The following is a 15,100-nucleotide window of genomic DNA, read 5'->3' on the forward strand; positions in this document are numbered from 1 at the left end:
GTACCAAAATCTCCTCTTGGGGATTTTGATGGAACTTCTCGGGAACTCAGACTTACCAATGAATTATTCACCCTTTATATTAATATTTGATTTCTAACAAAATAGCTGGTTTTAAGAGTGCTTTGGTGCAAAATGGAGCCAGTTTGAACCCAGGGCTGCAGCCTACGCTTTGCAGGTCTTGTTCATCTTTGGTAGTTAAATATTTTAGTGGGTAAATAAGGGCCCATGTCAGGCTTCATAAATATTTTAGAAGTTGAGGCTGGCTGTCGAGATGATGGCACATTAATGAACATTGATGGTGTCCAACCAATGGAAGGCAACTCACTTAGATCACAAAATGTCAACTCTGGGACAAATCATGTGAACCTGAAATTTTTTTCAAAACTCATACTTTAAGGAAATTTTGAGATAAGCCCCAAAACACGAGGTCTGAAAGAGAAAAAAATGAGAATATGTGTCCTGGCATCTGTGGCAATAGTTTTCCCTGGGACTGAGGACAGCCTTGTTCTTCTTCCCACTTTGGTACCTTTACAGTTGATGTTTCCTCTGGCACAAACATCTTCTACCTTTAATTCCGTGACAAAATCCTACTCATTCTTCAAGTCTAACTCTCCTAGGAAGGATCTCATGATTTTCCATCTTGTCCTAGGCAGAATAAACCATCTTGGGTAATAGGATAGTTATATATCTATCTCCTCGACTAGACTATGAATTACCTTCTTCTCATGGCTAGAGACAATGCCACAGGCATCTCTGGAGCCTCCAAGCCTAGCATGGTGCCTGGCACACAGTTGGTATTCCATACATGTTGGATGAATAAATAAAGGAGCCAATAAACCCTATCTTCTCAGAGGAAGCTGTCTTCAGTATTGGGGAGGGCTCACTGAGGGTCTGTATGAAATTCCATGGGAAACCGCTGTGTGTGTTTTCTGGGTAGAGTAGGGAGCATCAGCTGGAATTCTAAAATGACAAGTGATGAGAGATACATGCACTCGTGCCTTAGTTTAGGCTGCTATAACAAAAAACAATACCACAGACTAGGTGAGTTAAACAATTAACACTTACTTCTCACAGTTCTGAGGTCTTTTTTTATAAGGGCAGTAATCTCTCATGAGGACCCCATTCTCATGACTTTATCTAAATCTAATTAACTCCCTAAAGATCCTACCTTTTCAGATTGGTGATTAGCAAATTAGGGCTTCAACATTTAAATTTGCTGTGGAGGTTGAAAGGGACGCAAACATTCAGTCCGTAGACACTGAGATACTGGGTTCTTTCCCAGAATGCATGTGTGCCCATAGTCCTGTGAGGTCAGTCTAAGCCCACCTTTCACCCCAGGGAGCAACTGCTGGAATTCTTCGGCAACATGAGTCCAAAGTTCAAAGCCTTTGGACCAGACAATGCTGATTCAAGTCCCAGCTCTGCCATTCACTAGCTGTGGAATTTGGTACATGACTTACACTCTGTTTGCCTCAGTTTGCTTGTCTTTAACTTGAAGCTGGTCACACCTAGCCCTCTGGGCTGCTGCAAGAGACGCAGAACACTATGGTGACCTTTTCCAGCGGCTGTGATTGATTATGTCTCTGTCTTCCTCTGCAAAAGTAAGAGGCAGAGGAGGAGATGTAAGCACTGGCCTGGGAGCACAGGAAGGATATGGCTAACTTCTGACCATGACTGATGCATGGTGTCCTGTCCCATCCACTCCACAAAGATTCTTCTGAGGACCACCTGGAACAAAGGGGTTAAGGTGTCTGTCTACACAGAGGGCTCTGAAATTGCAACACACATACCTTTGCCTTATGAATAAATATATCTCTGCTTGTTCTCTTTGTGGATAGAAGATAGAGTTCAAATCTCAAATCACTGATGAAGAGATCATTGTGCTCACATTTCAATATGTAGCTACTTCCAAGTTCCTAAGATTTAGTTTTCCAATCACATAGACCTCTGCTACCAACCCAGGTGAAACTACACTTAATTTTGACAATGAAAGGATTTTGAAACATTGCATCTGAATCTTGTATCTTTATCATTCTTCAGTGAAAAAATTTAAATACACATATCTATCTAAATATATCTATCTCTATATAGTCTTTCATCTCTGCTATGTATTGACTTTTTATTTATCTAACTATCATCTCTATATAATTTGTAATTTCTGTGATTAACTGCTAGCAGAAGCACATATTTTTCAGTTCCCCAAATGATATATAAAGATGTAATCCACACAACACTGAGAGACCAGAATTATTAAACTCAGAACAAGAAAATGAAGGCTCAGCAACACTGAGGGTGTGATCCAAGACGAATAGCCAATACGTGGCAGTGTTGGGACTTGAACACAGGTTTTCTGCTTCTGAATCCCAGTTTCATTTCTGGATAACTTCCTGGCTCTCAGAAAAAAAAGGGGGTGGTCCTTGAAGAGTGAGGATCGGCTTTCTGCACACACTTACTGCTTTAGTACTCACAGGCAATGGAATTATCCACCAACTTTCCTGGAGGAAAATGGGATAGGTGAGAACTATCAGCAGCTTGGGTGGCCAAGCCAACAACAAACCAGAACAGCCTCTTGAAGCTGAGTTCACACAACTCTTCAATACTGAGGCAGTCTCAGAACTTCAGAACCCAAAATTCTATAGTATAGTCTTTAGAACTAAAAACACTAAAGCGAGCTCTTTAGAAATGAAAACAAAGTACCAAAGAAAGAACATGGCCACAGCTGGGCGCAGTGGCTCATGCCTGTAATCCCAGCACTTTGGGAGGCTGAGGCAGGCAGATGAGAAGGTCAGGAGTTTGAGACCAGCCTGGCCAACATAGCGAAACCCTGTCTCTACTAAAAATACAAAAAATTAGCCAGGCGTGGTGGTGGGCACCTGTAATCACAGCTACTCGGGAGGCTGAGTCAGGAGAATCACTTGAACCCGGGAGGCAGAGGTTGTATTGAGCTGAGATCACACCATTGCACTCCAGTCCGGACGGCAGTGTGAGACTCTGTCTCAAAAAAAAAAAAAAAAAGAAAACGAAAAAAAAGAACATGGCCAACCTTGGTCAGGACGACAGAGGCTCGGGTGGCAAGAAGGGGAGAGAGTTATGGTAACCATGGGCAGGACGCCGCACTGTGGCGGCTGCCCAGTTTCTGTTCTGAGAATTATGAATCTCTTTGGAAACTGACTGAGGGGCTAGGCAAGCTAACCACACATCCCCTCCAATAGAAGCTACACTGTTCATTCTGGCATGCGCAAGCTCGTGAGGAAGCGCCTGAAGTCAACCTTCCCTGTCTCGAGGTCTCAGAGATGAAACAGCCTGTCTGCATCTCGGCAGCTTTGAATTGTGGCTGGACCACACGGATGGTTCAGTCAATCTGTGCCTTTGGCCTTTCGTGCTAGAAACAACCCCTTCCTGGTTAAGAGAAAGATGAGATAAGGGAGACATAAAGTGTAGGCTTTGGATCTTGCCAGAATTAAGGCTGACTCACCTCTCTGTGTTTGTTCAAACTTTGATTCTTTTAGTCCCAATGAGATAGATACGAGTTAAAAGCGCTGCCCTCTTATTTGATTAACTACAATGCTTAGGGCTATTCAGCTATGACCCGCCTGCTTCCTGCTCTTGGCTGGGAGGTGGGATATTTCTGCTGCCCCAACATGATGCTGAGTTGTGCTGTCCTCTTGGTAGTCAGGGGCGGATGACAGTGTTGGATGTCTCGGCTTTGAAGCTGAGCATCTGTCTATGTACCTGGCAGCTGCTGTGTCAGGGAGGGAGGTGCGAGGACCTTTCATTACTTTCCCGTGGAGACATGCAACTATGACTCTTACCCCATTCTGGAAAAGTTTCCCCATTACTCTCTAATGGAAGTGGAGAAAGTAAACAAATATGGCTCTTAACAAAGAGTCTTTCAAGAGAAAATTTACAGCTATGTAATCTTGCTTCTCCTGGCAACATGTAGCCCATCTTCTGGGAAAAGTATCTAAAGTTTTATGTAACATGTTTATGAACAACAGAAAATATTGACAGTCTGTTCATCCCATCTGCTTCCCATGACAGGGAGGAATCATTGCGTAGTGGTGCCAGAGGGTCTCCTGTTCCATAAGGGGATCTTTCTGGAGGTGTCCTGTTATAGGGGTCCTGCCTTCAGGGAGATGGAGGCCACAGAAGTCTCCTAGGTGAGCTCTTTTGGAAGAGGAATCAGGAATTTGGCCTCTGGAACTTTCTCTTCCTAATGCATGGCATGCTCCTAGCCAGTCTGGGCTCATGAAGTCACTGGTAGGAAAGTGCCTAAATGGCCAGTGGGGTTGTTGGTGTGGAGAACAGTGAGACAGGGAAGGGGGTGGGCTTTCTCATGCTCTGCAGGCAGCTGGTGGGAAGAAGGCCCTAAGCTAAGCATGGGGGTGGCAACATGTAAAGGAGAGGTAAGTGAGCTGAGGCCCTGGTGTTTAGAGGAGGAGGAAGGGGAAGGAGAAAGGAGGAATAATAAAGAGAAGGACAGAGGGAAAGGCAGAGGCAGATGGAGAGGGAAAGGCAGAAAGCGAGGAAGGAAGAGGGAGAGGCAGAGAGGAACAGAAGGAGAGGGAGATAGGGAGGGAGGGAGAGGGAGAGAGAGAGGGAGGGGCAGAGAAGAGGGGAAGAGGAGGAGGACAGAGAGGCAGAAGGGGGGGGAAGAGGAGAACCAGAGGAGGAGAGGAGAAGGAGGAGGGAGAGGGACGGAGGGAGAGGGAGAGAGGAATGGAGGGAGAGAGGGATGGAGGGAGAGGGAGAGGCAGAGAGGGAGGGAAAGAGGCATATGTCCTTGAAGCTTGCTGTAAGTGACACTACCTGAGACCACTCTAGGGGATCATGGGGGAGACATGGACAATGCTTGGGATGCTTTAAAGAGCAAGGCTGTATGGTTCGTGGCAAAACAGTGACAATGACCTTAAGGGTCAGCAGTAAGAGAACAGGGGAATTTGTGATGGTATCGTCTAAACCACAGAACACTGAACAACCATCACGAGGGCTTGCCCATATAGATCCATTGATGTGGAAGCATATTCATAGTTGCCAATGACAAAATTATTTGGAGGCAATGCTCATAGCATGAGGCCATTTTTTGTAAATTACAATATCCAATCTACTGTTAATGTCTGGACAGCCATTCAAGGATGTCATCTAGAACATCTTGTGACCCAAGTTACAGAAATGTGGAGAACTGTCCACTGCAAGACTGCAGGGGCCACGGGGGCGGTGGCCAAAGAGTGTGCCCTGCCTGAAGACAAAGAGATTTCAAAATTCAAGAAAAAATGGACTCACCAAACAGATATGCAAGCCACCTGCTCTATAAATTACACACTAAATATTAATAGTGGTTACTTCTGGGTGGTGAGATTTGGGAGTTACCTTAATTTTAAAAAGTGCTTGTATAGAGTTTTTAGAATTTTAATTTTTTGACTGTGACTATGAGTGTGTGATTTATGAAAAGACAAGAAGAGTAGGACTGAGTTGCCATGTGAACTTCCCTTTCTGTTGCTGGCATAAGGCCCCTCTCTGGTCCTCCCTGCAGGCGAGGGAACCATGCAGACTGGAGGGAGTGAGGCCAGGAGAGGCCCCCAAAATATATGCCCAACGGCTCCCTGACTGCCTTCATGTAGCAGCAGGAGCTTAGCATGACCTGAGCATGAGCTATGGGCCAGGCCTGGTGGTGCCGGCAGCTTCAGCTGGTCAGGCTCCTTTAATCCTCGCAAAGCTCCTCCAGGTGGGACTGTTGTTATCCCCTCTTACAGAGGAGGAAAGCTGACACTCAGAGTTCCTGTGAGCTGCCTGCCATCACTTAGACTGAAAGAGGCAGAGATGGGACTCAGGACCAGGAGGTTTCTGGCCATAGAGCAAGTCCCCTGTGGCTCCAAACCACCAGGCTACACTTCCAGCAGCATGGCTGGCCCTCCAGGGCTAGGATCTGGCCTTTCAAAGTTGCCTTCCCAGAGGAGAGGTGAAAGGCCAGTTGTATTGTGATCAATACAGGGCCAGCTGTATTGTGGTCAAGAAGTGCCAGGGCTAGGCCGGGCGTGGTGGCTCACGCTTGTAATCCCAGCACTTTGGGAGGCCGAGGCGAGCGGATCACGAGGTCAGGAGATCGAGACCACAGTGAAACCCCGTCTCTACTAAAAATACAAAAAATTAGCCGGGCGTGGTGGCGGGCGCCTGTAGTCCCAGCTACTCAGAGAGGCTAAGGCAGGAGAATGGCGTGAACCCGGGAGGCGGAGCTTGCAGTGAGCCGAGATCGCGCCACTGCATTCCAGCCTGGGTGACAGAGCGAGACTCCGTCTCAAAAAAAAAAAAAGAAGTGCCAGGGCTGATGGGAATCTGTATATTGGGACTGTGCCAGCCAGATGGTTCATCACACCACCTGGGCCAGGCAAGGTGCTGACGGCTGGTGGACATGGGGCAAAGACCTGATTCTGCTGGTTTCTGGTTGTGCAATTTCAGAAAAGTCAATTTGCTTTTTTTCCTCATCTTGTAAAGTGGGGATAAACACACACACATCTCATGGGATTGTTCTGTGCCCAACAGGATGAGTAGAAAGTGCTTGGTAGAGTAGACGGCCCTGGCGTTGTTTTGGGTATTGCTATTGCTGGCCAAGCCTGGGCTCGGGGCTCACTCAGATGTTGAGGATGGAGGGGCACTGCCAGCCTCTCCCTTCCATGTCCCTTCGCGATGGCTTCAGATCTGGGGGAAGCTATGAGTTTGCCCAGTGTGTGTTCATGGTTTCTACTAAATTAGAAAGGAAACAAGACAGGGCGTGCTGGAGCTATGGGAAAGGGTGTCACTGCTCTGTTCAACATTGAACAGGCAGCTTTATTTCCAGGCTGTGGATTAGCACAACTTAGAAGAACCATCCCGGGAGCAGAGGACTGGAAGGGCACTTTTCCCCCTCAATACATTTCAAATTCGTATACTTGAAAAACCACTGAGGCTTCTATAGTCCACACAAAACAGTCTCCGTTTAACAGCATCACATTGTTTTTTTAAATAAACACTATGTACAGGCAAAGGAATGACATTGAAATGTTTTATATCCCACAATGTTGAAAGAAAAGACATGGAGTATTTTTTTCCATTGCACCTTTATTGTTTATTCTGTTCACTGTTCAGAATTTTCATACAGTCTTTCTAGAACCACACAGAGCCTATTGAGTAGCTCCTTCCCCCGACATTGCTTTATTTCTAACCAGCCTCCTCTCGTCCCTTGTCCTTGGTATATGATATTCTGCTAGTGTCCAGGGAGTTCCCAGGGTTGTTTTTACAGGGGAGAGAGAAGGGTGTGCAGTGGTATTCCTGCAGCTTTCTCTCCTCTCCACCTCCTTTCTTGTTCAGCAGCCTCTGGACCCCCAAGGGCTAAGGAATCAGACACATCGGGTTTGGATCCTGACTCCACTAGGAGCCATGTGATCTCAGGGACATTTCTTGACCTCTCTGAGCCCTTTTTCCTTCTTCTACAACGTGCAGGAAAGACTCCCTCTTTCACAGGGTTACTATGAGAATTCAATGACTCCAAGTACCCAAGGCATCTGGCACAGTGCCTGGGCACACAGTACGCCCTACATGCACCTTACCTTCCTTCCTTCTGGCAGGGAAGAGTAGATACCTGATAAGTCAATGCCAGAGCCAGCTGCTCAGGGGCATTTGCTTTATGAAAGAGCCTGGTCCCTTTAACAGAGCCCAAGAAATGACTCTCTAATGGTGGAATTTCAGACACCATAGCATGGGTTAGGGAGAGATCTGGAGGCATAGACTATAGAAGCCTCAGAATCATTTGAATCCAGCCAGGCAGACTGCTGCTGCTTCTGCCCAGGGGCAAGGCTGGTGATTGATAGAGTTTGGCTGTAACCTCACCCAAATCTCATCTTGAATACCCATGTGTTGTGGGAGGGACCCGGCGGGAGGTAACTGAATCACGGGGGCAGGTTTCCCATGCTGTTTGCATGATAGTGAATAAGTCTCACGAGATCTGTTTTAAAAATGGGAGTCTCCTTGCACATGTTCACTTCTCTTGTCTGCCACCATGTGAGATGTGCCTTTCACCTTCCACAGTAATTGTGAGGCCTCCTCAGCCACGTGGAACTGTAAGTCCAATAAACCGCTTTCTTTTGTAAATAGCTCAGTCTTGGGGATGTCTTTGTCAGCAGTGTGAAAACAGACTAACACAGCTGGCAATGGCAGAAGGAATACCAACCTTCTCTTTAAGGCCATGCCACTGTAGCCAGGCAAGGGCCCATTTCAGGGAGCCAGGAGAAGGGAGCTAATTTGTTTTTATGCAACCATCCCTGCCAGAGAGGAAGTAGCTTCATGTGGGTGTAAATAAGGGCTTTAAAAATACAGCAGTCCTTTAGAGCAATCATTAAATCCCCTCCTCATGCCCCTGAAAAGTCACTTGTCACAGGGCTGTCCTCACAGCCTGAACCACCATGAGCTCTCATGGGGGAGTTCTTGTGTCATTTATACCCTACCCGCTTTTGAAGAGGATCCCAGGTATCTTGCAAAGGAAGGAGTAATGCACCTGATACTGAGCTTTCCGCCTTGTTCTTCCCAACTCTCACGGCACATGACCACTAAAATCAAAATCTGATAAATGAATGGTCACAAGAATGAAACAATAACGCTGCCAGTAAGAAGCTGAATATTCTGTTCAAAAGTTCATCTGCAAATATAGCCACGCTCTTCTTCCTCAACGCTAGTCCTTTTAATTAATTTTAAGCTGATCTATCACTCAGCCCTTATTCATGCATAATTCTCAGTAAAGATAGGGTGCATCTAAGGTCTGCATGCCCACAGTCATTTTATATCTCCAAGATAACAACAAAAAGCCACCCAATGGACAATCTTAAAACATGCACCCAAAACCACGGCTGACAGTATGGGAAAATGTCCTTCAGACCAAAGAGGCAGAGAGAGAGAGGAGAGAGAGAGAACAAGAGCACAAAAGTAAAAGATTCAAGATGAGACAAAAGGACTAGAATGGCTACACAATAGAACATCTGCAGTTGGGGGAGGAGGGGACAAAGCAGATAAAACTAAGGAAAGCTCTATGGATCTGGGAGCGCCTCTCCAAGTATTTGGTTCATGCTAAAAAATAGAGCACATTTATTAAAAATATATATTTATAAACCTTGATATGAACAGATACACATGTCAAGCCAATGAAAAAAGAAAAATAAGTTATCTCCCTGGTATCAAATAGTTAGACACTTTTGATGAATGGGATGCCTGTCAAAGGGCTGCCCCTGTGGTTTTTCCACTAAATAGCTCGTCAAGTGAAGATGAAACACTTGTCCTGGGAGACACACATCTGAGCCATGTCTGCCCTATTCATCTTTTCAAATATGTGATATCCGTCAGCGATCTGGAATAATGAATTTCTGCACCCATCCGCTCACCGATGGTGTCAGAGGCTGGTCTTCCAAGCATTCTTCTGGGCCCCCTGCCAAAGACGTTGAGTTCCTAGTGCTGTGAATGAGTTTTGTTGGAATCATTGTGCTTTAGTGTCTGCTCCCTGCAGCAGGATCGGTCTATTTGTGTGACCTTTTGTAAAAAGTTTGAAGGTGCATTTGATTGGGTGGTGTGTGTGGGTCAAGCCTGGTTGTTCTCGCAGGGTCTGGTCAGTGATGCGCCGACACGCAGGACTTCCGTCTTTGGCCATTCCAAGGCCTCTGAGGACGCTCTGGGCCATTCTGGGCCATTCACAGGGTGGTGTATATGTAGACAAATATGATCACAATCAGATTCAGAATGGTCCCGATAATCCCCAGCATTGCCAAGACACTCTCCTCTTTACTTTCTTTTTCTTGACCTCCTCTGTCTTCATCATTTCCACTCGTGATTACCATCTTGGTTGCAAATGTCTTTATCTTCCTTGCCAGGCTAACCTGTAATTGGAAAGAGGCGGCACAAAAGATGATCATTTATAAGCATGCCCTCCACAGCCAGGCAGATCTGCAGTGGGTAGTGATCTGCTTGCAGATCAGACCATGGTGGGAGAATGACAAATCACACAAGGATCCTATTTTGGGACGCCTTGCTCTTGGCCATGGGAAAATGGCAGAACACGGCTAATTGGTTTAGAAGATGAACGTCCTGACATTGGTACAAAGAGAGGAGCCTTAGAAGTCTACCCGGGCATCACCCACTTTGTTGAGCTGGTTTTCGTCCTTTCCCTTGAAGGAGAAACTGGGTCAGCTGCACTGCAGTGAAACTAAAGTCTGTGCCCTCCGTCCTCGTGGTGGGGATTTCACATACTCTCACATATTGAGTTACACGCAAGAAACATGCTTTCCTGAGCATACACAAAGTGTGTATGGGCATCACAGTCCTACCATGCTAAAGCTCTGACTGCGGTATGGGTAGGAGTGGCTGGAAGCCAGGGAAGGTGATTCATTGAGACCAGCAGGATGGTAAAGGGTCTATGCACGGTGTGGATGAGTAGCACCGTGAGAAATTCTCATAATCCCTGGCAGAAATAGATATTGCTACAATCATTCCAGAAAGTTTCCTGGAATTAGCTAGAAAAGTAACAGACATATTCTACCACTGGGCACCTGCTCTGCCAGGTTATACCCTAGAGAAAGCCTCACTTCTGTGCACCTGGAGACATGGACAGGACTGCTCCCATGGGCTTCATCTGCCATAGCAGAGAACTGGAAGTTACCCAGATATGCACCGAGAGAAGAGCAGATGAACATGTGGTGGTCAGTCTCTACAATGGAATATTATATGATGGTGAAATGAATGAATTACAACTACATGCAACAGGAATAACAAAGCCCAGACACTTAGCGGAGGGAAAGAGCACATGGCAGACAAATTTGTGCAGTACAATTTGATTTATAAAGGCTCAAAAGCAAAATCAAGTCATCTATTGTTTTAGAGATGTGCTCTTTGATTTTCATAAGAAGTAACGGAATGATTGGCACCAAAGTGACTAGCGCAAAACTCAGGAGAGTGGCTTTCTCCAGGCAAGAGTGGAGCAGGCTGCCATGAGGGAGGGGCACCAGTAGCCTTCAGATACTAGTCATCTGCCATCTGTTAAGCTTTAAACTGTTCCTTTAAACTGCAGGCGTATCTTCTAGCTACTCTTTTTGTATGCATGATATATATTGCAATAATCAAAATAACTTTTTATTTTCGAAGACAGAAAACATGGCCATCCAGGAGGCAGACTGGGCAGCCAAAGCCTTCTTTTCCACCAATTGCTGGTCCAAACCATATGTAAAATAGGATCAGTGTGTGTGCTGGTGGCAGCCCATCCACTTGTGACGTGATGTGCACCAGGCCAGCCCCATAGCTCATTTCCTCCATTGGAGGGCTGCGCCTTTAGAGCCAGAAGGCTTTTCATGCTTCAGGGTTTGATGATAGTTAAATTTATGTGTCAGTTTGACTGGGTCATGCATGCCCAGATAGCTGGTCATGCGTTATTCTGGGTGTGTGTGTCAGGATGAGATTAACATTTGAACTGGGAGACTGAAGAAATCAGACTGTCCTAAATGTGGGTGGTGACTGACCAATCAGCTGAAGGCCCGAATGAAACAAAAAGGCTGACATTCCCCCAAATTCCTCCTGCCTGCCTGCCTTCAAGCTGGGACAATGGCTTTTTCCTGCCTGTCAATTTTCAGGCAGCTCTTCCTGGGACTTGAGACTGCAGGGCTTCGGATGGAACCACACCACCGGCCATCCTGGGTCTCCTGCTTGCTGACTCACCCTGCGGATCTCAGGACTTGCTGGTCTCTGAAATCACATGAGTCAATTCTGTATAATAAATCTCTTTATATACACCTATATATATCTTACCGGTTCTGTTTCTCTCATTTGAATGCTATCTTAGGGCACATATCCAGGAAGGATCACAAACAGGAATCCAGGAATGTGGGAATGTGAAATGAGACGGGAAATGAAATGTCTGCAAGCCCTCCCTCTGTGCACGTGAGCCCCTGAAAGGGCTGAGTTGCTCGCACCTTACAGAGCGGCTCTGGATCCGGAGCACAGTACATGTGAATGAACATCTGTATGAAGGAGAGGCAGGCACATCAGTGAAGAATGCAGGAACTGATGCAACATGAAACTGTGCATAAGTGAACAAATGAACACCCTAAAGGCAAGTTTCATATTCTTCACAACTTCGGTTTACTAGATAGGCCTACAGTGGGTTCCTACTCCCATAGCTCAGCTAGGGAAAGCTTCTAGTTGGATTCATTTGGTTTTCCTGCTTTTCCTCCCCTCGTATACTTTTAATGATGTATAGTAAACATGCAGGAAAGTGCATAAAGTTTAAATGTACAGCTTGATACATTTTCATATCTGTTTAGCACCGAGATCAAGAAACAGAGCCTTCCAGCACCCAGGGGCCTCCCACAGTGCCCCATCCAGTCACTGTCCCTAGCTCCTGAAAATCATTATTGTGGCTTCTAACACCATTGATGAGCTTCGCCTGGTTTTGAATTCTGCGTAAATGGAATCATACAGTATGTTCTCTTTTGAGTCTGATTTCTTACAACACCGTGTTTGTGAGATTTGCTCACGTCGTTGTGTATAGCTGTGGCTCGTTCACTCTTATATGTGAACAGTATTCCATTGGATCACTACACCCAAAATTTATGTCTCTATTCTATGGTTGATGGGCATTTTCACTGCTTCAAGTTTGGGGCTATTATGAATAATGCTGCTATGAACATTCTTGTATATATCTTCAGGCAAGCATATATATACATCTTTCCCAATATTTCATATGAAGTTTTTTTAACATACAGCAAATTTGAAGGAATTTTACAGTGAGCACCTATAAACTCACCATCTCAAATCCATCACTAACATGTTCCCATACTTGCTTTGTCACATATCTGCCCATTCCTTATTCATCTATCTTCTTTTTTGGGTGCATTTTAAACTACATATATCGTTATTACTATTATTATTATTATTATTTTGAGACAGGCTCTTGTTCTTTTGCCCAGGCTGGAGTACAGTGGGGGTGATCACGGCTCACTGCATCCTTGACCTCCTGGGCTCAAGCGATCCTCCTGCCTCAGCCTCCCGAGCAGTTGGTACCATGAGCGTGCACCACCACGCCCAGCTAAAATTTTTACGTCTCTTTTTGTAGAGACTGGGTCCCGCTATGTTGCTGGGCCGGTCTTGAACTCCTGGGCTCAAGCAATCCTCCTGCCTCAGCTTCCCTAAGTGCTGGGATCACAAGTGTGAGCCACCATGTTTGGCCTAAACTGCAGATATTATTTCATTTCCCCGTAAACACTGCAGCATGCTGCATGTTTTAAACTACAGTTCAGTATTTATTTACAGTTTTCTCTTTTAATGTAAAATTCACATGTGCATTTCGTATTGACTACATACATACCTAGAAGAGGAGCTGCTGGGCACAGGGTATGCGTATGTTTGACACTAGTGGATCCTGCTAAACAGCTTTTCAAAGTGGTTGTGTCTGCTAGTTTGTAGGTATTAGTGGATCCCCCCTCCTTTTTATTTTGGTGACTCCATGGCTCAAACTTTGCACAAAGCCATGAGAAGTTGGTTGTAAGAACCTTAGAAATCCACTCCCTTTACTGCCCTGGACAGATGTCTATCCAAGCACTAATCATCTCTTTAATGGAGTCTCTGGTTTATCATCCATCTTGTCAGAAAGACTGCAAGCCCTTGGAGGAAGGACTTTTGAATCCCCACCTCCAAGTGTGGTGCCGGGCATGGAGCAGGCACTTAAGAAAATTGTGCTGAATGAATGAGTGGGTGCTCTGGGGCAACCTGGCATCTCCCAGTCTCTGCAGGCCAGGGAATAGATGGCCAGGGTTGGTTTAAGAAGATGCAATTAGTGCTGCCTTTATAACCAAAGACCCATCATCACAGTCACTCAAGCAAAACAAAGTGCCTGTCATGGAGGCTGCTTGGTTTCAAGGCTTAATTTAGCCTCTTCCCTGAGTTAACTCGAGACAACTCTGACTCAGGAGGAAGTGGAGGGGAATAATCAGGTCGGCTGTGTTTACTTTCCGAGGACTCTGAAGCAAACAAAGACCTAGAAGAGACCTTCTCCGACTCACAGAAGAGTTGCATCTCGAGTGTTTGTTTCCAAGTTGCTTAAGTCATCAACTTGAAAACTTCAATTCCCCTGTAGACACCACGTTGGGAGTGTGGCTTGATTCCCAGGGGGGTTACTGAGGGCTTCCTTAAATGGAGTAGTTAGAATATTGTTTTCTTTGGAAAAAGTTATTTGGCCAGGGTCTGGAGGATGAGCAGTGATGGAGGAGACTCATAGAATCCAGGAGATTATCCTAGAAACCAGAACAATAACAGAGATGCGAAAGGAAAACAAACGATAAGCAACAAGTATAATAATAACCGCACATTTTAAAATGGATTAGAGAGTGTAACGGGAATATTTGCAACTCAATGGATAGATGCTTGAGGGGATGGATACCCCATTCTTCATGATGTGTTATTTCCCACTGTGTGCCTGTATCAAAACATCTCAAGCACCCCATAAATATATACACCCACTATGTAGCCACAAAAATTAAAACTTAAAAAATAAAATTTAAAAAATTAAAAATAACAAGCAAAGGCTGGGGCCAGTCAATGTCTGACATAAAGCTTGCTAAAGGTTATACATTCATTAATCCACTCAATCATTTACTCATTTCTTCCTGTCAGGGGCTGGGTGGAGGGGGAAGTGGGGATTGGCTGATAACAGTAAACGTGTTTCTTTTTGGAGTAATAACAATATTCTAAACTTAGATTTTTAGTGACAGTTACATAACTCTAAATACACTAAATATACTAAAGCCATGAAACTGTACACTTCAGATAGATGAATTTTGTGGTTTGTGAATTATATCTCAATCAAGATGTTAATTTTTAAAAAACAGTATTTGCAATAGTATCTGAACTATAAAGTGCCCAGAAATCTAATAAAGATTTTTTAAATTTGATGAAGAATACTGTAAAACTTTACTGAAAGACATAAAAGCAGATCAACATGAAAAAGAAGACATACCATCTTCATGGAATGCTAGATTCAATATGCCAGATTCAATATCCTAAAAACAACAGTTTTTCCTAAAGTGTTCTATAGGTTTGT

The 15,100-nt window shown here is 45.1% G+C and overlaps 1 protein-coding gene across 5 annotated transcripts in view; it reads right to left on the bottom strand.

Moving 5' to 3' along the window:
* Positions 1–7,090: 7,090 nt before the first annotated feature.
* TUNAR (TCL1 upstream neural differentiation-associated RNA) overlaps positions 7,091–15,100 on the bottom strand; it is a 49,231-nt gene continuing 41,221 nt past the window's right edge. For 4 of the 5 annotated variants that reach the window (XM_058429595.1, XM_058429596.1, XM_058429597.1 and 1 more), the window contains one exon: positions 7,091–9,893. In XM_058429595.1, coding sequence (XP_058285578.1) covers positions 9,708–9,893 — 186 coding nt within the window. In that variant the 3' untranslated portion in view covers positions 7,091–9,707. Of the gene's footprint in view, positions 9,894–11,811; positions 11,895–15,100 lie in introns of those variants that run through there. The other variant, XM_058429593.1, reaches the window with a different exon arrangement.

This window comes from Hylobates moloch, unplaced genomic scaffold (assembly GCF_009828535.3).
Source record: "Hylobates moloch isolate HMO894 unplaced genomic scaffold, HMol_V3 SCAFFOLD_16, whole genome shotgun sequence".
NCBI lineage: Eukaryota > Metazoa > Chordata > Mammalia > Primates > Hylobatidae > Hylobates > Hylobates moloch.